Here is a 23,732-nt window from a genome sequence, read left to right as displayed (position 1 = left end):
AAATTTTCCAAGCTCTTTTACCAACTTTCTTATAAGTGAGTCAGAAGATATTCTCTCTCAACTAAGTGATTCTAATCAATTAATTGATGACTTAACATACTCGAATTAAATGTCCATTTGGCCAAAAAATCATAAAGAAGTAAAAATTTCTCACCAGAGGAAGATTGTTTACTTGTCTTTGCATGACTAAATACAAGCAAGGATCCAATTACAGGAGTTGAACAACAAACAAAACAGTTTTGGGCTCGCGTACATGCTTACTTTGTAGAGAATGGAGGAAACTTGAATAATCATTCCCAAATAAGCATCTCAAGTAGATGGCAAGAAATAAATAGAGAAGTCGGTAAATTTGTTGGATTTGTTACTCAAATTGAAAATCGTCAGCAAAATGGAATGACCGAAGAATCAATCAAGGGTAATTTTAATATTCATTTCTATGTTAAATTGTTTAACACATATTTTAACATTATTTAATTTATTTATTTTTTTACCAGATTAATGATGCTCGGCAAATGTATGCTTCTTGTGTTGGCAAACGATTTCAACTAGAACATTGTTGGGTTATCTTAAGAAAAGAACCCAAATGACAATTTGAGCGTGCAAGTTAACATCAAAGGTCAAACAAGAAACAAAAAAGTCATGTCAATGCAAGTCCGACTTCATCAACTCCATCTACCCCTGATTCTGTTAGTTTAGGAGAAGATAGTGAACCATTGATTTATCAAGATAGACCAATCGGTCAGAAGGCTGCAAAGGAACAACTTAAACGTAGACAAGGAAAAGATAAAGTTGGGGAGGTAAATGTAACGAATCTCTTACAACAATTCAGGGATACTCTAGTTGAAATTGAGGATCAGAAGAAACAAGACAGAAAAATTATGTTAGAGCAACAAGCCATGATGATTCAACAAAGTCAAGAGAAACAAGAATTGGACAGGATTGAGAAAGAAGAACAAATTATAAAAATGGATATTTCTAATTTGGATCCAATTTCTGCAGCGTATTTTCAAAATAGAAAGTTAGAAATTATGCAAAAAAGGGGTTTTAATTTTTAATTAACTTTGATTGATTTATTGTAATGTAATGTATTTTTAATTAAATATGTAGAAAATTCTTGGTTATTTTAAATATATTGTTATGAAATTAATATCAATTCATAATACTTTTTTGAAGTTCCCCTAACACTTAACAATAATAAGTAGGATTAATTAACTTAAAAGATAACAACCATAATGAAAAAAAAAAAACATTAAAAACTTGAAAATTATAATAACATAAGAAGTTCAAATCTAAAGATTCTACTCGTTGCCATATTGTTCCCACAAATGTTCAATCAAATCTTCTTGTAGTTGAGAGCTAGTTGCTCTATCCCTAATTCAATTATGAGTTTGAAGAAAATCATGTAATTCTAGTATTTCACCATGTGACACTGATATAAAGGAATTGACTTCATGTTCATGGTCAAATCCAAGGTTCATTGCTCATTCATCCTCAATAATCATATTATGCATTATTATGTAAGCTTTCATAATATATGCAAGCGTTTCTTCATCCCAGTATCGAACAGGTCCACGTACAATTGCAAAACGAGATTGGAGCACCCCAAATGCCCGCTCCATATCTTTTCTTGCAGACTCTTGTTTGCTTGCAAAATATTTTCTCTTTGCTCCTAATGGTCCTGGGATTGTCTTAACAAATGTTGATCAATTATGATAAATCTCATCTGCTAAATAGTATCACATTGTATATTCATGCCCATTAATTTTATAATTGACAGGAGCAGTACGACCTTCAACAAGTGCAGCGAAGATAGGTGACCGATCAAGAACATTAATATCATTTAATGATCCAGGCATTCCAAAAAAGGCATGCCATATCCAAAGATCTTGTGAAGCCACCGCCTCTAGAATTATAGTTGGTTTACGACAATGACCAATATACATCTCATGCCAATATGCCATGCAATTGGACATTTCTCCCATTTCCAATGCATACAGTCAATGCTCCCTAACATCCCTGAAAATCCACGCTGCTCTCCAATTAATAATAATCGACAAATATCGGCCTCGTTTGGTGCCCTTAGATACCAATCACCAAAAACTTCTACGATTGCTTGACGAAAGCTCTAAGACTTTCTATCGCAATGGTTTCTCCAATTCGAAGATATTCATCAGTAAGATCTGCAGGAATACCATATGCAAGTATTCTGTGAGCTGCAGTTACCTTTTGAAGGCAAGATAAACCAAGAACACCAAGAGCATCTGTCCTTTGTTTGAAATATGGATTATGAGCTTCCACTGCATTTGCGATCCGAAGAAAAAGACGACGACTCATCCTAAATCTTCTTCGAAATTGACTTTCAGTGAATTTAGGATTTTCTGCAAAATAATCATTATATAACCTTAACTCACCTTCCTTTCTATTACGATTGACAATATTGTGACCAGGAATAGAGTCACGATACCCTGTTCTCCGCCCTTGATTATTCGATTCTTCTCCAACAACTACAACGGTAGCAACTTGAAAAGCGAACATAGGAGTGTCATCATCAAAATCAAAAGCATCATAAAAATTAAAATTAGAATGATTCATGATGAATTTTAATGAAATATGTTTTTGATTGGAGAGAAAAAACTGGAATGATGAGAAAAAATATTAAGGTATATGAGAATATTTATAAATGGATTATTTTTTCAAATTTTAAAATCTTAGAATGTTGACAGTTATTTTTTTAAAAAGTGAAATTTTAAAATTTAAAATGTTGGCGGTTATTTTTTCAAAATTTGAAATTTTAAAATTTAAAATGGTGGCGTTTATTTTTTCAAAGCATTAATTTTTTTTTAAAAAAATCAAAATCAAAATTTAAAATATTGGCGGTTTTTTCAAAGTTTGAATTTAAATTTACTTTTAAAAAATTAAATTTTTAACAGTAACATATAAAACTTAAAATTAAAAATATTCATATAAATAAATTTTAAGTTTAATTTTAAATTATATCTTTTAACTTTCATATTATTTCATTAATTTTATATTACTTTTATAAATTACTCATATTAATTATATAATTAATAACATCATAATTATATTATATATAAAATATCTAAATTAGTTATATAATTATATTAAAATTAATTTAACATGAAATATATTAAAATATAAATAGTTTTTCTAAATAATATTTTACTATTGTAATGTATATAATCAAAAAAGTTATATTTATATTATTTAAAAAGCTATTTTGTTAATTTAGTTCTTCAATTTAGCTTTCTGGGTGGAGATGCTCTCAGGGAGAAGGGTAGACGACATGTCTTCTAAATTACTACCGATATTTTAGTTGAAAGACAACCCTATATTACGTAAGCCGCTTCTCTGTTATTCCTCACTTCCTTTCTTTCTCTCTTAAACCCTAGAGAGAGAGGGCCTCCTGCTTGCGGCGCTCCCTTCTTCTTCCTCTCTTGCTCCCGGCAAGGTGAGTCAGCTTCTCTTCTCTTCTCGAAACATTTATTTTCTGCTCTTGTTAGATTCTTTTTACTTTGCAACTGTTTTCATTCGTTTAATTTTTTTTGCTTGTTTTTAGTTCTTTCCATGGATTAATTTTTGGGGTTTTTTATATGTTTTTCATCAAGAAAATTGCTACCAAATCCCATTTATATTTGAATATGTGCATCTGTCTTACAGAATAGAAAGAGTACAAAGATGGTGCAGTATAATTTTAAGAAGATTACAGTGGTCCCTAAAGGGAAGGATTTTATTGATATCATCCTTTCTCGGACCCAAAGGCAAACACCGACTGTTGTCCATAAGGGTTATGCTATTTCTCGGCTCCGGCAGTTTTACATGCGGAAGGTGAAGTATACTCAGTCGAATTTCCATGAGAAGCTTTCGACAATCATTGATGAGTTCCCTCGTCTTGATGGTATCCACCCGTTTTATGGCGACCTCCTTCATGTGCTATACAATAAGGATCATTACAAGCTTGCCCTTGGTCAGATTAATACTGCCAGGAATCTTATTAGCAAGATTGCTAAAGATTATGTCAAGTTGTTGAAGTATGGTGATTCGTTGTATCGGTGCAAGTCTTTGAAGGTTGCTGCGCTTGGCCGAATGTGCACTGTTATTAAGAGGATTGGCCCGAGTTTAGCTTACTTGGAGCAAATCAGACAGCATATGGCAAGGCTACCTTCAATAGATCCAAATACCCGGACAGTCTTGATTTGTGGGTATCCTAACGTTGGGAAGAGCTCTTTCATCAACAAGATCACCAGGGCAGATGTGGATGTTCAACCTTATGCATTCACTACCAAGTCACTCTTTGTAGGTCACACAGATTACAAGTATCTGAGGTACCAAGTGATAGATACACCGGGGATTTTGGATCGGCCTTTTGAGGATCGTAACATTATTGAGATGTGCAGCATCACAGCTCTGGCACATCTTCGAGCTGCTGTGTTATTCTTCTTGGATGTCTCTGGGTCATGTGGCTATAGCATTGCTCAACAGGCTGCTTTATTTCATAGCATTAAGTCTTTGTTTATGAACAAACCGTTGACCATCGTCTGCAACAAGACTGACCTGCAACCACTTGACGGGATTTCTGAGGAAGACATGAAGTTGGTCATGGAGATGAAATCAGAAGCTATGAAGACTCTAGTTGCTCAAGGAGGTGAAGCTACCAATGACGCTGATGTTCTTCTGACCATGAGTACCTTGACTGAGGATGGGGTGATTGCTGTGAAGAATGCTGCTTGCGAGAGATTGTTGAATCAGCGAGTGGAATTGAAGATGAAATCCAAAAAAATAAATGACTGCTTGAATCGGTTCCATGTTGCAATGCCAAAGCCACGTGATCAAAGGGAAAGGCCACCTTGTATACCTCAAGCAGTTTTGGAAGCTAAAGCGAAGGAGGCAGCGGAGAAGGAGAAAAGAAAAACAGAAAAGGATTTGGAGGATGAGAATGGTGGTGCTGGTGTATACTCTGCCAGTTTGAAGAAGAATTACATCTTAGCCAATGATGAATGGAAAGAAGATGTACTCCCAGAAATTCTTGATGGTCACAATGTGTATGACTTCATTGATCCTGATATTTTGCAAAGGCTTGAAGAGTTGGAAAGTGAAGAAGGTATCCGACAGGCAGAGGAGGGAGATGAAGATTTTGAGCTGGATGGTGAGGAATTAACCCCGGAAGAGAAAGAAGCATTGTCTGAGATCAGGAAAAAGAAAAGCTTGCTCATTCAAGAGCATAGAATGAAGAAAAGCACTGCAGAGAGCCGGCCCACTGTACCTAGAAAATTTGACAAGGACAGGAAGTTTACGACAAAAAGGATGGGGAGGCAGCTGTCAGCTATGGGAGTGGATCCTTCGAAAGCAATTACTCGTCTTCGTGAGAGGTCACTCTCGAGGAAGGGCCGCAAAAGAGAGAGGTCAACTGACAGGGAACATGATGGTGGTGATGCTATGGATGTGGACCAGCCAAATAAGAAGCTGCGTCTGAGATCTACATCTCGCTCTAGGTCGAGGTCACGGCCTCCAGGTGAGGTTGTTCCAGGAGAGGGCTTCAAGGACTCGGTTCAAAAAAACAAGGCCCTTAAGCTTTTCAAGAACTCTGCTAAAAAGAGGAACAAGGATGCTAGACGTGGAGAGGCAGATAGAGTTATTCCTACACTCAAACCAAAGCATTTGTTTTCTGGGAAACGTTCTATTGGAAAAACTGAAAGGCGTTAAATACTCAAGGTAATATTGCAAGTGTTGCTTTGGACAGTTTCCCTGATTGTGTTTTTCTTTAATTTATAGTACTTTGTTGTTGGGGTCTTTTTTATGTGAATGGAACTTCTAGATTAGACCTCTTAGTATGATGTAAATTGCAAGACAGAACAGAAGTTTTATGAGAGGGAATCAGTCCCCCCAACAAACAATTGAATCTTTTCCAGTATCAGTCAAAGTATTGTTATGAATCTTTTCCAGTCTCGGTCAAAGTATTGTTATCATCCCACTTTTCATTGTGTTTTCCAATTGCATATTCATAATATGTTGTCCTAATGATCCTGGTAAAAAGAGCACATCTAAAATAATTAATGCTGGTGATGTGCCTTTTGTTCTTGCAGGGATTGTTGGTTGATTTTTGCTACTGAGTATACTGAACCATGTGGCGTGCTTCAGTGCTTGCTGTTCAAGGCAATTTTGAGAGAGATTTAATTATACGTTTGCTGCTAGGTTCTGAACCTCACTGGATAATGTATTTTCTTCGATTGCTTTTCTATAATTTGTATACAGAGGATATTTGAGATTTGTTCGGGTGAGCTCCGTTGCTGCTAGGTTCTGCTCCTCTCTCTGTGAATTTTGCCAGCTTCTTCAATTTCACTGCTTACCTTTTGCTCTTGCCCACTGTTCACATGGAGATATGTTCCTCTTTATATATTTAATTTTGTCGCAAGTGCCTTTTCATTTCATGTGGGCTTTTACTTGATTAGGATTGGAGTTTACCATTTCGAGTTTGGCCATTTTTTACCATTTCTTCCTTTGTTTTCTTCATCGTGAAATCGATAAAAGTGCCTCCACATACCACAGCGGTTGCAGGTTTGTTTTGCCAATTTACCCGAGTTGCTTGGTTATGTCATTCCTTGTGGGATTCTTAAAGTTTATTGCCCCAAATTAAACTCCCTGGAGTTGAGACAAGATGTATAGAGAAGACAGCGCATCTCTAATTTAGGATGTTCTCTTGAATCTGGATCAAAGATATATTCAAATTGATGCTCCCAGCAAAGTTTGGTCAATCTTGTGCCCCAGATTCCTAAGAAATTGAAGGCACTACTGGGCCAGATGACTTGTTGAGCTGTCTGTTACTCACCGAAAAATGCTCCTGCGCTTGGCTTTCCTGTCAAAATGTAAGTTCTTGTTATGATCTTAGACCTTTTCTATTTGTGTTTCTTTCTTTTTGTCTAAGCTTGATTTCCACGAGGACCTTCAGCTGATGCCCCAGGCACCTCTAGTTAATTAGAGTTAGCTTAGTTTTCCTTCGAACAATAAAATTTCAGGCAATTTTTCCTATGTAGGGTTATATTCAATTAGAACCTGGTGAAACATCATTTACCTTTCCTAGGAAAGCTGATATATGATCAGCTAGCATCAGTGCCAGAACTGGAGTTGCAGGCAAACACCAAGCTGGGATTATCAATATTTATGAAGGCAGTCCACACTATTAATTAAGTTTTGAAACCTAAGGAGAGAGCACGTTGCTGCTCTTCACTTCAGCAGCATAAACATGCTTTTGCTAGCATCTTCTTATTTTTAATTAGTTATATGCACCTTAGTTTTCAGCTTCTACATTTGTTTGTAAACTAATTGCAAAGTCACCAACTGATCCTCCTTTCTAATCCAAAAAATATACAAAAATTAATAAAGTATTGTTTTCGACCAACATTCTGTCATTGATATTATTTGACAATGACTTGGTGTTTGGCTAAGATATACTTTAATGTGCATATAACTTTATATTGCTACAATTATTGTGGTTATTTTGTTCTCTTATGCACCTTTTTTTTATATATATATAATGGTGATACTGACCCTTATATATATATATAAACTAATAGTATTTCTAGTTTTTAGTTAATCTTTTATTATTAATGATTTTTATTCTTGTGATTGTGATTCATTAGGGTTTTAAGATGTTGATCCAAATATAATTCATAATTCTAAATAAAATAGAATTAAATAAATTAAACAATTTAATTTATTATCAATTGAAGAATAAATTGATTTATATTTAAAAATTGAATGCACCGTTTAACAATATGTCTTGATTCTTTAAATATTACGAAAGTCGTACGTGATTTGACTTATTAATAGTTTAATAATCATTTCAAAGTAATTATTATCTTTTCATCAAGAACGTTTCGATTTAAACATTGGAGTATAGAGTGTATTTACTCTGTCAATTTATGTTTGTTCTCAACACTATAGTTATTGATTCTTTAAATAAAATTTAAAACTCTTTTCAGATTTTATTTCATCTTGTTCAAGAATTTCATAATCAATATTATTTAAGATTAGGTAGAATAATTTTTCTAGATGAATATCACTCCAACATCTTCGTATACTCTATGTTATATTCAATATTTATTCTTGATTAAGGCAATATATAATCAAAATCAAAATATAACATTTTTTATCTATAAGATAATTAATTTAGTAATTTCAAATCTAAAGATTACTTATATAATTTTTATAAGAGTTTTTTCATATACATAAGTGATTTCTTCATATAAATAATCATACGAGTTATTTTAGTGGACATGTTATTAGACAAATACTTGCATATTAGTTATAATTATATTTTATACCTTAGTTTATAAGAAAAATTATTTAATTTTACAAATAGAAGAATATATTGTGTAGAGGTCAATACATTTAGGAAGGCAAAATAAATCTTATAATTATTTTAAAGTACTTTTATTATAAAAACTTTATCTTTACAATAAATTGAACCATTCTTGTTAAGCTCTACTGCGGACAATAAATTGATTAGCTATAAAGAAGTTGTAAAGCCTTATTTCCTTTAAATATTCTCTTGGCTGTCTATTGTTGATGCTGTGAAAGATCAATATATTGGGATCATGTTCTGTCCTTCCTATTCAAACTGAAAGTGGTCTAAAAGGAGGAGGAGAAGAAGAAGCATATTTCTCATTCATTTAGCATACTACCCTACCAATATATATGATCTCTGCTTTTTCCATGGATTTCTTTTTTGTTGTTTTTAACTCAAATGATCAAATATATATCCTAGTCCTGCTGGGAATCTTCCTCGATTAATTCTCCATCTTAATTTGCTTTTGTGACCTGGAATTAAGACCATCCTCATTGGGCCAGTCTCATTAACTCAAAGGCATATTCGCTCGATCATTACGAGAAACCATAACAGGTATAGAGACAAAGCTTTGGAGAACAGTAAAGAGAAAGCATAGAAGAAGTTGGGACAATGGAGTGCCGTCCAATATTTCCCTGGAACTTTTCTTCCTTCATTATTTATGATCTGGCTTTACTTTAGATATCACAGTGATATATACTGCAACAAAAATAAACTTTAAAAAGATTTTTTTTGTTGCCCTAATGGCTGGATTTTATATATGACCACCTAGCTACTTGTATTTTTGGTTCAGTATGGAGACAGGCCATTCTGTAAAAGGTATAATCTCTCTTCAACAGAAATACTGTAATCATGAGATTATTTGAAGTCAATACAATATGATGTGCTTTAACTTCATGGATCAAAATGGTGAGGTCACCATATATTATGGATCTTCAACCTACACCCCCACAAATCATAAGTTTCCACACATGAAAGTTCAACAAGTACTTAATGTGATTGTAGAATCCCTATCATCTTCCCCACTTAATTGATGTTTGGCCCTCACAGGTACTTCTTTTTTAACCTTTTCTGGACTGACTTTTCAACTTTATGACCTTCCTTTAACCTTTTTGGAATCTGGGAGTGATTGGTAAAACAATGAAAAAGAAAAATCAGGCACAGGATTGAGGATGAACAAAGTACAGGATCATGTATGTATGGCACACCTGTCATCACATTATTCAGTTTTCTCAACTCCAATCCTTGCTCGTTTGAGCCTTTGGGGTCTACTTGTACGTGTTCTATTTGTTGGTTAACGTCTGGGTTTGGACAATCTCTTGTGGTGTCCACCAATAATGCTTAACATCTATATATCTGGCCTTTATGCCTTGCCAGTTCCAGTGTTGAAAAGTGTTGGATTTTTTCCCATTATAACTTGAACTACCATGCACAGGTATTTCTATAGAAAAAGAGAAATGATTTGCTGTAATATTGATATGATCACAGCTGCGTTCTAGAATATCAATTCTGGACTGTATATGGGGTGAGTTTGGCAGATGAGAGGTGATTCAAGCATGTATAATTTCCTCGCATTCTAGAAGATGATTTTCTTAAGCCCGGAATGTAAGTAGAGAAACCTACCCCATTTAATTTGCTGTCGACTGCCCTCGGTATTTCTAAGATAACTCTGAATTCCCAGCCTAGTATAGGTTTAAATGTCATGTCTGCTTGGCTTAAATTCTTAGATGAAAGCAGACGTACTTCTCTTTGTTGGTTGGCGATAAAACGTACAGAAGCGAAGTGATTTTGTTTGGTCTAATTAGAAAAAGGTCAGGAAAAAAGTCAATTGTTTGTTTCACCATTTCTTTCATCTTTATTTCACATCATTAATTAATTCATCTCTTGCAAGTACTGTGATTGAATATGTCAATGGAAAACTAAAATTAGTTCAAGGAAAAGAACCTCGCTTGCTTATATCACAAGGAATTAAAGGGATTAGAGAACTCCACACATGGAATTAATTCAGGCAACATCTCAAGAGCTGTAGCTGATCAGTACTCGTACAGCCTTGGTGTGGATGCATGGTTGATCTCTAATGGAGAACTACTTAATTTCCCCTTCTCTTTTAACGTGATTTACTAAATTGTTAGTTGCTGATAAAAATATGAATTTTGGAAAACTGGATAGTTAAGGAAACTGGTTTGATTTTCTCTAGCTACAAGACACAGGAATAAGCTACACAGCAGAAAGAAAAGTCCTAAATCACAGGTCAGGGGTAGGTAGCTAACCACTTTCACAGTGTTTCCCAGATGGAAAAAATGCTCTGCGGGTTTCATATGCAATTCTAGAAATGACATTAAAAAAAAACTGTTAAATAACAAGATATTAAAAGAGGGTGATTGAAAACGCCATCTCTCTTCTTTCCTCAACTTAATTTCTCACATGAAAATAATGAAAGATTTGTATTTGGAAGGATGGAGTCTTTTCTACTCTTGGATGCTTTTATTATTATGAATTGAGGCCTCAACTTGTGCATCCATTGCCAAATTATTAATCACCAATTATGTGGTCCATTGAACATTTTCCATGTGTTTTTGGAGAATTATATATTCTCTATTATCTAATTCACTATCTTCAATTACACGTGTGGATGCTGGACATGGAGAGAGAGGTTGGAAGATTATGTGAAGTGGAAGCAAATATCTTGGCTTAGTTATGAAACAAACTCCTTTTTTTTTTTTTTTTTTTTGCCCTTCCGTGGGTGTTCTGACGAGCTAGCTTCAGCGGCCTCTCTATGGCAAAATGTATGATGATTACCTTAGAGTGAAGAAAAATGAAATGGAAAAGGACAAGATCATGGAGTCAAAGACAAGACGACCACCCATCTCTCTCATTTTCTAGCCGTCCCTCTCCAAACCGTTTTACTGCTCAGACTCATCAACCAACTCCCCTCTCTCTCTTTCTTTCCTATATTCTAAGCAATACCCCACAACCATCATCAAAATCATGATCATCAAGCCCACTCTACCAAGCCTCCTCTTTCTCTTTCTTATAATCTGCCACTCTATAAAGTCTTAACTAATCGACATCAAACCAGTTGGGAAGAGATATAGATCACCTTTCTAGTGACAGGATCCAAAGGCTCTCAGAATGAGGAAGCCAGAGGCCTCTGGGAAGAACAACGTTAATAATATTAACAAGTTCAGAAAGGGCTTGTGGTCACCAGAGGAAGATGACAAGCTCATGAACTACATGCTAAACAATGGACAAGGTTGCTGGAGTGATGTGGCAAGGAATGCTGGTTTGCAGCGATGCGGCAAGAGTTGCCGGCTTCGTTGGATTAATTACTTGAGGCCTGATCTCAAGAGAGGTGCATTTTCACCCCAAGAAGAAGAGATGATCATCCATTTGCATTCCCTTCTCGGCAATAGGTATGTTCTTACTATCCCTTGCTAACTCTATTCACTTGCTGAATATCGACCTTTTGCCCTTAACTTCTCATCAGTTAACTATTGTTAATTATTAGTATACTGCTTTTTTGAATTCAGCAACAAGGGTTCAAATAATACATTAACTTGATTTTAGTGGGTGGGTGTACAAAGCAGTTTTTCAGGAGAGTTTTCAAGCTCACTACTTTCTACAGTACTGATGAGGGGATATTGGAGTTTTTTCAAGCTGTTGCTAATATATACATGAACAGAGATGAAAAAAATAATTTGATAAACAACTGTTACTAATGCCATATGACACACCTAAGAAAAGAAAAATATATATTGTATACCATCAATAATATATACGATGCAAGGAGGCTGATGAGCAAGATTATATTCTTTTGTCTAGGAGAACAAAGGCAAGTTCTTTCAGAGAGTATAAAATTATTTTCGAGATATCGAGTCAAAATATTTTTTAACGGTTTGAATACTTTTAGATATATACCTTGTCTTTGCAACCTTTAATTAATACTTAATAGATAAGAATATAGTAGAGAACTGCTGCAAATTAATTATGGAGAAATATATATCTTGGTTATTTCTCCCCACTAAGTCAAGTTCCACGCTCTTGCCTCTATTATTTCGAAAGGCAAAGTTAACAAACGCAATCAAATCAATCGAGAAAATTCATGTACAATAACCAGAGTTTTTTTTTTTTTGCTCTCTCATTTCACAAGTTATGGTGGACAATTAGCTGTCATATTTTGAAAGTCTGACAGTACAGACTCGGATTAGTCATCTCTGCTGATTAGATCATAACACGAGGAGAGCCCAGCCAGCTAGCCAAATGCCTTGTTATCCATGGAAGACATGTATACAAGCTGATAAAGACACTTATCTGACGGTCTTTGTTTGTCTTTGGAGTTGAAGGCACCCCACCTATACATATAACAGTACTGTTCTTGTTTTAGTATTCAAGCATCCAAGTTATTGGTCTTTATTTGTCTTTAGAGTTGAAGACACGGCACCTATATATCAATATTCTTGTCTTAGGATTCAAGCATCCAAGCCATCCATGCATTAATTAATTCGTATAAACATTAAAAATGTACAGCAATATTTTAGTCCTTGGAATTACAAGGGCAGGTGTAGCTAACTGTAAGTAAGTAGAGAAAATGACATCGGCATTCTTGAAGTAGTATAAATCTTCGATCCATGCAGATCATGCACGAGTCTAAGAATAGAATATTAAGACTCCTTTGAACTTTGTTTGAAACTAAATTATTGATTATGTAATTTCTTTCCCTTTCAAAGGTGGTCTCAAATTGCGGCTCGCTTGCCAGGAAGAACGGACAATGAAATCAAGAATTTTTGGAATTCAACAATAAAGAAGAGATTAAAGAATCTGCAGTCATCCAACGCATCACCAAACACAAGTGATTCCTCCTCGGAGCCTAGCAAAGATGTCATGGGAGGGTTGATGTCGACCATGCAAGAACAAGGCATTTTCTCCATGAACATGGATCCTTCAATGTCATCTTCGTCATCGTTAGCAACCTCCATGAAAGCAATGATTCTAAATACCATGATGGATCCATTACTACCTATGCTTGATTATGATCATGGCCTAAACATGTATGGCGGTGCAAGTGGGTACGAATCCATTACCGCACCACCATGCATGGCTCAAGTTGGAGTCCTTAACAGTGGTGATCATGGTTTTTATGGGGAAGGGATCTTTGAAGGTATTAATGTTGAGATTCCTCCTTTAGAGAGTGTAAGCTGCATGGAGGAAAATGCAAAAACCCAGAATATACAGGATAACAACACTGACAAGTACTCATATAGTAGTCCTGTGAATAGTCTTTACCACAAAAACTGCAACATCACTAGTAATAACAAGACAGATAGCATAGCTGCTGATCAGATGGGGAACTTATGGCACGGATCAGAAGAGTTAAAAGTGGGGGAGTGGGACTTGGAAGAGTTGATGAAAGATGTTTCGGCCTTTCCATTCCTTGATTTCCAATGATCGTTGAATAAATGGTTTCCCAATACACATAATTTTTCAAGTTTAGATCGGCCTTGCCACATATTCACCCTTCAAATACTGTTATCACTCAACCCTTGTATTGATCTATCCTTTTTCGTCAAGAAACTTAGCAATTTCATGTATAGTTCCGATGAGGTACAGGAAGCATGGAATAAAGGTCAGGAGAGTTATACATTAATTAGTGACCAAACATTTCTTGTACGTAAATTTATGTACCTTATGATATTATTGCAATTTCGATCGCCATTAATTACCTCTCGAGCACCGAAACATTGTACTTGAGAACAGATCATATTACTTATATATATATATATAAAAGTATGTTAACTTTGTGGACAGGGACCAAGAGAGATTAGTTGGTGCGTGCGTACGTGCATGAACCTAGCTAGACCTAGTTTAACTTAACTAAATCGTGAGATGTACACAACTAAAAAGTCCAGGAGTGGAAGTTGTTGTTAGCTAGTGGGATATTAAGTAGGTTGGTGCCATAAATTGACAAATACATGGAGATTTTTTTATATATATTCTGTGCCTCCAAATGTTTTTTTTGTGTGGAGAAGATGATGGTTTCTTCTAATGAAGTTTAATCAATTAGATGAGATGTCCACTTAGAGCCATAATAATCACATTAGCATATCAAGTCAGCTTGCTTTCATTCTACATATGACTATTTTACTGGTGAGTCACCCCATATAGGGTTTGCTTCCAAGAGTAATTATAACTCTACCTTTCCCATAGCCAATTAATGATGCCCAAGGATAAAGCAATGCGAACATCAGCTCTTATATTTTTCTGGAGTCAAAAGAATAAAAAAGCTATGGTGACGCAAAACCTAGCTCGCGCGCGCGAGAGACTTGAATATAAAGCAAAGGTAGCAGCAGCAGCTAGATGAAGAATTTATATACATATATATAGTCCTATACATTTATATATACACACGTATACTAAGATCAAGAGATCAGTCGCTCCATTTCATGTTGAATGCCGACATGATCATATATAAAGAGATCAGTACTGCTTCTTCTCACTCATCATTTATCTCTTAGAATTAATACGTATATTCTTAACATTGCAGAACTAACCTGTGCATGAATTTTAATGCTATCATTTGATCTGGGAATTGGAAGGCTCTGTTGGCTGCAAATGACGACTTTTTAGCCCACTGGGCAAATGGTTGTGTATTTTTTTCTTGTCAATGAGGTCAGGTGTTTTTTTCCCCCCTGATCCAACATGATTATAGCTAGCTAGTTAGCCTCCGACACCCAACTTTTCAATGGATTAATGGCGTTTGTCGTGTGCATGTGGCTCTGGTATATATATAAATACATACATTTATATGTATATATACTTGCAAATTGATTAAACTGTTGTGTTCTTGTGATATGGCATGTTTCTCATCAAGAAATAAATCCGACTTGAGAAAATAAGAAATATTTCTGAAACATAAAAATAAAAAAACTTTTAATTTAAAGTTCGGCGGACATGCAAATCCGCGGATCGATAAAGTGCTGGACTCAATCAATTAACCAAAAGGAGTTTGATTCTGGAAGTGGGTAGGACATGCAATGCTGACTTATTGGGTTGGGAATGGGCTACCTCTCTGTTAGCTCATAATAATTTTGGTTAAGAGCTCGTTGCTAACGTGATAAAATTAAAAAGGTATTTGGGAGGATAATATTAGTTATTTTTTCAAATATTTTATATCAAGAAATTAAAATGATATAAAAATATATAAAAGAGAAAACACCGTTCCAAAACTGCCCCTAAACAGGGAGGTGATGTGCCGATGTGGTGTGGTGTCAGTTCAATAAAAACAGGATAAAACAGACCGTCGCCTGAGAGATTCGAACTCTCGCGGGGAAACCCCATGTATTTAGCAGGCACACGCCTTAACCACTCGGCCAAAGCGACTTCTGTGTCCATTGGAGAGCGACATTAATTATATATATTAAATTTGGATAAGCCTCTTAACTTTTATTAATTTTAGGATATTCTCACCTCTCTTTCTTCTTCTTCTTCTTTTTTAGTTATCCATGCTTCGTGATGGTTTTATTTTCTCCTATGAAATAATAGTGATAATTTCATTAATGCTCAAGTACTATTCTTTTTTTTTTAATTTAACGTGGTTGTCCGGGCCAGCTTGCGCGCACCTCGACTAATCTCACGGGCCCTGAAATTAACGACCATCTTTTTTAACTTGGTCCGGTGCATTAGAGCTTATAAAGTAAGAATGTTTCAATTCCAAATAAGACATGCAATTACATCAAAAAGCGTTGCATATACAAAGAATTTGATCTTCACCGTCGGTTAAGTTTAAGATAATATGGATTTCATAAACATATCGGATCTAAATAATATTTTAATATGATAACATAAAAAAATCAATGTTAAAGAACATTATCTTAATATATTTATTAAAAAATAACGATTATATAATAATATTATTCGTGTTGTGAGGGCTTTCATTTGCACATTAAAAACAGTTTTTGTTATAGCACTGGGAATTAGTGCCCTTAGTTTAGGCTAAAAAAGATCCCCGGTCTCTTCGAGATATTTCTACCGTGTTTGGTGCCTCCTTCTTCACTCCAGGGGCTCTAGTAGTCAACCGCGTACTCGATAAAATGTTTAATGTTCTAGCCTTTTATTATATTTATTAAGAATCTTTGGATAATTATCACTGTTTTGTTTATATTTCAGGACGCAGGGATGCGATTTAGTTTTTTATTCTCTAGTGAAGAAAGTTAGAGAGTTATATGAGATTTTACTAGAGAAAAGATTGTAAGGCGACTTTCCAAAAGTTCTGCTGATAGAAGAGAAGGAAAGAAGCGTTGGGTCAGGCTGCCCAATTAGACCCAACAACTTTTAGACTTCTTGGTTATCAGATCCAATGCTACTAGATTTGTTTTTGCAGCAAGAACCATGATTATTTTGAGTGTGGCTTGACTGTCAGACTCAAGTTACTTAATATATTTTTTATATCTTAAAAAAATTATCATTAATTCATTGTAGAGCATAATTTAACTCAAGTTAATTGTTCAGCCAAAAACAAATCAGAATTTTATGTCACACATTGACATCAACCCTCCACCTTTCAACCTCATCAAGGCAACATCACTTGACACACTTGCTGGCATGCATGTGTCCTCAGCTCTCCCTCCACCACCGTCCTCATGCTGTTTCTCTTTCGTCTGTTCTCACTGCCTGCTGCTGCGCTAGATCCAACTCGCCTTATTTACAATCTTTGCACGAGTATTTCTGTGGTCACCATAACCCCAGGCCTACTCTCGTCTTTTCATCTCCCTAGATTGTCTGGCCTCTGTTTTTCCAAGCTTCTTGGCCATTCAATCCCTTTCAATTCAAGGTGGAAATATTGGTTATAAGCCACTATTGCTGACCTGAAGCCTTCTCAACCAATTATAGTCAACCACGTGTACTGCACAGTCACTTCACGGTACACAATTACCAAAAAGGCCACGTTCCTTCAGAAACCCAATCCACTCACAATCTGCCACGTTAACAAGGTGCCCTCAATTCCACCGGCGCATGCTAGCAACTAGCCTTGCCACAAATAAAGACAACATGGGCCGGTGAATCGGAAGATCTTAGACGGACACTTCAACTCCAGGGCGAAACTAACGAAGCTCACCCCACTGGCAAAAAGAAAGAAAGAAAAACAAAGCCCGTATATTCCATCCATCGTATCCACCGTTTGATCAAAAACCAACAGCTCAGATCCTCCCCTCCTTACTTCCCATATAAAACAACGCCAATCAATCATCTCTCAAAACTTCCTTTTCCTTCCCTTCAAAACCACTGTGCAGTGTACAGAACAGAAGTGAAGACTGAAAACCCAAACCCCCCCCCCTCCTCGAACGCCATACCCCAAAATGGCGTCGTTTGCTCTGACATCATCTTCTCTTTCCTTCAACAACTCCCTCCCTTGTCTCAAATCCCGCTCTCTCTCACACCTGAGATCCACCGCACCACATCCCCTCTCTTTCCGTCCAAATCTCCCAAAACTCTCTACTGTCTCTCCCTTACTCCCAAGATTCTCCAAATCTAAAATTACAACATCCACCCGGAAAATCTCTAACTTCTCAGTAAAAGCATCAGCATCTGCAGCATCACCGTCACCCGCACCAACATCAATTACACCTGCCTCACCGCCATGGCAAGGAGCAGCCATGAAACCTTTACTAGCATCCATCGCGACAGGTGTCATTCTCTGGTTCGTTCCTGTTCCCGCGGGAGTTACGAAACCAGCATGGCAGCTGCTCGCAATTTTTCTTGCTACAATAGTCGGAATCATCACGCAACCTTTACCGCTTGGAGCGGTAGCTTTGATGGGTTTAGGCGCTTCAGTTCTAACAAAAACCCTCACTTTCTCCGCCGCGTTTTCCGCATTCGGTGATCCAATCCCTTGGTTAATTGCACTCGCTTTCTTCTTCGCGCGTGGATTTATCAAAACCGGACTTGGTAACCGAATTGCGTATCAATTTGTGTCTCTGTTTGGATCTTCTTCGTTAGGGTTAGGTTACAGTCTTGTTTTTAGTGAAGCTTTACTAGCGCCGGCGATTCCTTCTGTTTCTGCACGAGCAGGAGGGATATTTTTGCCGCTAGTGAAGTCACTCTGTGTTGCTTGTGGTAGTAATGCGGGTGATGGGACGGAGCATAAGCTTGGTTCGTGGTTAATGTTAACTTGTTTCCAAACATCAGTGATTTCGTCTTCCATGTTTTTGACAGCTATGGCTGCGAATCCTCTGAGTGCTACTTTGACATTAAATACGATTAAACAAACAATTGGGTGGACGGATTGGGCCAAGGCTGCGATTGTGCCTGGATTGGTTTCGTTGATTGTTGTTCCGTTGATTTTGTATTTCATTTATCCGCCAACTGTCAAGACTAGTCCTGATGCACCTAAATTGGCTAGGGAGAAGTTGGAGAAGATGGGACCCATGTCTACTAATGAAATTATTATGGCTGGCACTCTGTTTCTCACGGTATAGTTTGCGTTTCTGTTTTATATCTGTATTTTGCTTATTGCATCCTGCTTAATTTGGTGCAATGGTGTCTACTACATGCTTACGCAAATTTAATTTGCTGATGCTGATGCTCCCTTTACTCTGTTTCTCGGTTTCGATAGGAATAGCTGGTTGTATTTTGTTTAGGTATGACCATCAGCTGTTAGTTAGCGATAATTCTTCTTTGCTGTCATTTATTGTTAGCTGAGTGGTGTTTTTTGGACATTTTGGAGAATTGTTTAAGCTACATTACATGGCATTTGGGTCATTGGAAAATTTTGCTTGTATGCTTGAATGTTTAGTTGAATGATGTTTTGTTAGAGACTGGAGAATTGTTTAGTTATATTTGGTCTTTGCATTATTGATGATGAATTCTTACGCAGTATTAGTCTAGCCCTGCTAATTTACTTTTTGAAAAGTTATTTTTGTGTCTTGGAAGGAAATCTGTTCATAGCTGCTAAAGTAACAAATCAATTCTGGTTTGGGTTCTCATATATGCAAAGGGTTTCGAAGATAACAGATGGTTGGGGATTTTAGATGTGTTTATTGTGAAGGAGGAAGGAATGTCTGTGATCTGGAGTCATAAATCTGCACAACTTGGCAGCCAATTCATGGCCCAGGGAGATTTTCTTAGCAGTAGCTTGATCTTTTCTTAGAACTTAGGTGATTTTTCCACGATTGAGTTTCTCTTAGAGGCATATTTGCATTTTTTTGAGTATGGAATTTGAAATTAAGAGTTTAGCTGGGTTGCTATATTTGAAAATGAGATTACTGTGGCTGGCACCTGCACCTTGCTTCTCACAGTATAGTTTTCCTTTTGTGTTCAAATCTGCTTTAATTTTGTTTTTAAATCTGCCATCTTAATTTTATTTTCTGTTTGGAACAAATATGATAATTGGTTTAGGCTCTGCTTGATAATGTTAAATGGAATAGGCTCTGCTTCTAATGGTGTTGTGTGTGAGCTCATTTTCCACTGTAAGCATAATCCAACTTCTGTTGATGCGAAGGCACAGTTCAATTTGTTTCTTGGTTTAAATGTAGTGATGCTACTAGTTCTGTGGACGTTGTATAGGTAGAAACTAGTATGTCAGCAGTAAGCATTCTCTGCTTTTTTCAAAGAGTGTTAGCTGAGTGGTATTTTTATCAGTCATTTTGGAGAATATATTAATTATGTATTGGCATGATAATAGTCATTAAGTGTCCGTCCATAATGGGTCTTTTGTGCTCATGTGCACTTTGAGAGGATCCTTCCACACAGCTAAACTTGTGATGACCTTTGGCAGTGGTTCATGGAATATGGTCAAGGTATAGAGGAATGATTTGGATCTATTGAATGTTTTGGTACGTTAATTTTCTTTGCCAGTGTTAGGACACTAGTGTCTTTTTAAGGACTGGAGAAGTTTTGTGCTTCACGGAGTTCTTATGTAGAATAGTAAGTTTAATCAAAAGGAACTCTGTTCTTGGACACTGAAGTAGCAACAGTTTAGGCACCAGGCTCTTTTGTAAGGTATTGAGGATGTTACATGTGTTTTCAGAGATGAGCATGGGGGAAGTTAATGTAGTTAGGAACTTTTAAATTTATCAACTTTGCAGCTTATTCAAGGTTTAGGGGAATTCTCTTGGTGCTTTCTCGTGACCTCACTCAAGCTTCTATTGAAGGAGTGTTTGCTTTATTTTGAGGTTGGAATCTTTGGTGCAAGATAAATTTACTTGACTTGTCAGCCAACATCCCATCAAGCTTCTTTGAAAGGAATATCATCTTGGCAGACTTTATTCTCCATGTATCAATACTCTTTGGTGGTAGTTGAACAGTTGGTTTGCACAATAATTCCAATTGTTGAAGAAAGCTCCTATATATGGTCAGAGTTGGAAACAGTAGATTTCCAGGACACTTGGGGAGTAGTTAGAGTAACTAGGTTGGGACCTTGGATTTCATCTGTTTCTTATGTTGTAAATGTGCTCTCATTACTGATATTAGATGGAAATTTGAAGATTTTCAGACCATACCCAGTTTTTGTTTTTTTCTCTGAGGGCCTGTGTTGATTATATGTTTTGGACATATGGCTTTTCAAAGACGGAGTCCATTAGGCTGATTTGAGAGATTTGTGATGTCGTATAGTCAATTGGATTATTAACGTGCCAGTAGCTGATGTATATACTGTTGTCCGTTGCATGATCATCAGATCATGGTTGATGCAAAGCTAGTACTTTGCTTTCAAAAGTAATACCCGTAAATTTGTTGCCCGGGTGTTTTCATTCAAATGTGATGAATTCTCACAACAAAACTTTGACAGCTGAGCGAGCACTATATCATGTGAAATACATTTTTTTTCCCTTTTTCTTTATGCTAACCACTTCTTTGAATAATATACTACAGAGCTTCTTTTTTTGGGTACCATGTTCATAATTTAGTGGATGTATTTTATGTGTTTGTGCTGTCATGAATTCTACGTACTGCTTTGCATGTTTATTGATTCTGCGCGCTGTCTCCAATAGTGAAGGATTTCTTTATTTCTTCTCAATTTAGGTGGGACTCTGGATTTTTGGTGGGATGCTGAATGTGGATGCTGTTACTGCTGCTATTCTTGGATTGTCTGTCCTTCTTGTCACTGGCGTAGTGACATGGAAGGAGTGCTTAGCTGAAGCAGTTGCCTGGGATACCTTGACATGGTTTGCTGCCCTCATTGCCATGGCTGGGTATCTTAACAAATATGGTCTCATCTCCTGGTTCAGCCAAACTGTAGTTAAGGTTTGTGTTTCTCTCTTACTGGTTTCTCATTGTGCATGGTTGTTTCCAATTATCAGTGAGTGCTTATATTTATTATATACTTCAGTGGCCCTCTTGCATGTTGACATGCACAGGAGGAAAAAAAAGGATTTTAAGGAACAAACTTCTCAGCAAGATGAATGCAAACGTGAACTTGTGAATTTCAACATAGCATTAGAATTAAGTATGGACCATGGAGTGCTTGCTGTTAACTATTTGCATTTTTTACAGTTTGTTGGTGGACTCGGTTTATCGTGGCAGCTATCTTTTGGAATTTTGGTTCTTCTCTACTTCTACTCCCACTACTTCTTTGCCAGTGGAGCAGCTCACATCGGTGCCATGTTTACAGCATTCCTGTCTGTTGCCAGTGCTCTAGGTACTCCTCCATTATTTGGAGCCATGGTGCTCGCCTTCTTTTCCAACCTCATGGGCGGCCTTACACACTATGGAATCGGATCTGCACCTGTTTTCTATGGTGCCAACTATGTACCTCTGGCCAAATGGTGGGGCTATGGGTTCCTCATATCTGTTGTCAACATAATTATCTGGCTTGGGGTTGGAGGGGTTTGGTGGAAGTTCATTGGCTTGTGGTAGAGGGGTGATCATGGAAATCCGATGACCCAAGATTTAGCAATATCCCCGGTTCTTATTCACCGTCAGATGATATTTTCACATCTTGATTTATTGTCTGATGAGAGAGGTTGTTGATTTTTGTTTCTAATTCTTTTCCTTGGAAATAATCTTTCGGTGGCCTTGGTAGAGACCTCGGTTAGAAAGGTGGTATACGCATGGTCTTATTAGAGCAGAAATTAGAACTTGTACCAGGAATTTTGGCACGGCGTAGCAACTGCTGCAATTCATTACATAGAAAAATCTGACGCCTGAAAGTCTTTTTTCTGTCGCTATAGTTTCTTGGTGGCATGAGGACATACCCTTTTTCTTGGAAATTTACCTTCTTTTATATTTCGTCAAGTGGCTGGGAATTTACATTAAGATTCGTGATTTCCGCGGAGGTGTTGAATCCATTACAACGTTGTTCCCTGAGGAGGTATTGGTTTTTTCATAATCGCGTTCCGTTGATGTCCATGACTTGGACAGATTCAGATGTATTCTGGTAATTTATTGGGATTTCCCGTACAATGTTTAAATCGTCAATTGCTCAACATGTCTGGTTGCTGACCGTTGTTCCATCACCAGATCAAAGTATCATATTTGATATTCCCATTTGCTGATTCCAGGCGAGTTGAGATTCTCCTTTCTCAGTGGTACAGGTGTCATCCCATGTGGATCGAAGCATTTGGGCCGGCCCATAAGCAATTCTGACGTCATAAAGCAGCTGATTTGATGCCCCTAAGCAAAGGGCATATTCTTTTAGGCATGAATCTCTTTTAAATGTGTGTGTGTGTACTTGGCCATGGAAACTCCAATCTACTAAAATTAAAAGGAAAGGAAAAGCGAAAAGAAATATGACTCATCGTTTTTTCTTGAGATAAGAGTGGTATACCTTAGATCCCCACTAGCCAATCACAATATAAAGGTTAAACAGTGAGGATATCTTCTTTATTAGCCACTTGCGTGGGGTTATAATGCTGGATTAATTTTCCAGCGTCATAAAAAAAAAATATGCGATCATCGAGGTAGTGTTAGGTTATTATTTTGAAGTAGATTAAATAAATATAATAAAAACAGAAAATACAAGCTATAATAGAATACTTAGACAAATTTGTGTGGTATTGGTAAGTATTGGTAATAGCACATTAGGAAGTCCCAAGTCTAATATAATTAAGAGCATATTTTAAAAGTGTTATTGAAAAAAATAATTTTTTTTGTTTTTTTACTTGCTTTAAATTAATTATTTTTTATGTTTTTAGATAATTATAATATATTGATATTAAAAATAATTTTTTAAAATTTAAAAAAATATTACTTCAATGCATTTCTAAATAAAAATTATTTTAAAAAGCAATTGCTACCACAATATTAAACGAGCTCTAGATAGATGAACTTTTTGTTTATTCAATTATCATTGTGAAATGCATTCCATGAGTTTTGAGTGTCTAGTAGTGCGGTCTAACATTTTAAATTATTTTTTTGTTTCAAATTATTTTTTTAATAT

The 23,732-nt window shown here is 36.3% G+C and overlaps 3 protein-coding genes and 1 non-coding gene across 4 annotated transcripts; 3 read left to right on the top strand and 1 right to left on the bottom strand.

Moving 5' to 3' along the window:
* Positions 1-3,327: 3,327 nt before the first annotated feature.
* Positions 3,328-6,430, top strand: LOC7482322 (nucleolar GTP-binding protein 1). Its single transcript, XM_006379012.3, has 3 exons — positions 3,328-3,469; positions 3,679-5,730; positions 6,102-6,430. The coding sequence occupies exon 2, from the start codon at positions 3,697-3,699 to the stop codon at positions 5,719-5,721; it is 2,025 nt and encodes a 674-aa protein (XP_006379074.3). The 5' UTR covers positions 3,328-3,469; positions 3,679-3,696; the 3' UTR covers positions 5,722-5,730; positions 6,102-6,430.
* Positions 6,431-11,285: 4,855 nt separating this feature from the next.
* On the top strand, positions 11,286-14,081 carry LOC7467362 (transcription factor MYB46). The gene is made up of 2 exons (XM_024608290.2): positions 11,286-11,775; positions 13,090-14,081. The coding sequence occupies exons 1-2, from the start codon at positions 11,495-11,497 to the stop codon at positions 13,805-13,807; spliced, it is 999 nt and encodes a 332-aa protein (XP_024464058.1). The 5' UTR covers positions 11,286-11,494; the 3' UTR covers positions 13,808-14,081.
* Positions 14,082-15,657: 1,576 nt separating this feature from the next.
* On the bottom strand, positions 15,658-15,739 carry TRNAS-GCU (transfer RNA serine (anticodon GCU)). Its single transcript has one exon. It is a non-coding gene; the product is annotated as a tRNA-Ser (tRNA).
* A 1,587-nt stretch (positions 15,740-17,326) lies between these two features.
* On the top strand, positions 17,327-22,513 carry LOC18102033 (dicarboxylate transporter 1, chloroplastic). The gene is made up of 3 exons (XM_006379011.3): positions 17,327-18,828; positions 21,377-21,598; positions 21,848-22,513. Exons 1-3 carry the CDS (start codon positions 17,716-17,718, stop codon positions 22,208-22,210), a joined length of 1,698 nt encoding a protein of 565 aa, XP_006379073.3. The 5' UTR covers positions 17,327-17,715; the 3' UTR covers positions 22,211-22,513.
* The last annotated feature ends 1,219 nt before the right edge of the window (positions 22,514-23,732 follow it).

This window comes from Populus trichocarpa, chromosome 9 (genome assembly GCF_000002775.5).
Source record: "Populus trichocarpa isolate Nisqually-1 chromosome 9, P.trichocarpa_v4.1, whole genome shotgun sequence".
NCBI lineage: Eukaryota > Viridiplantae > Streptophyta > Magnoliopsida > Malpighiales > Salicaceae > Populus > Populus trichocarpa.
This window is presented reverse-complemented; position numbering and strand designations above follow the sequence as displayed.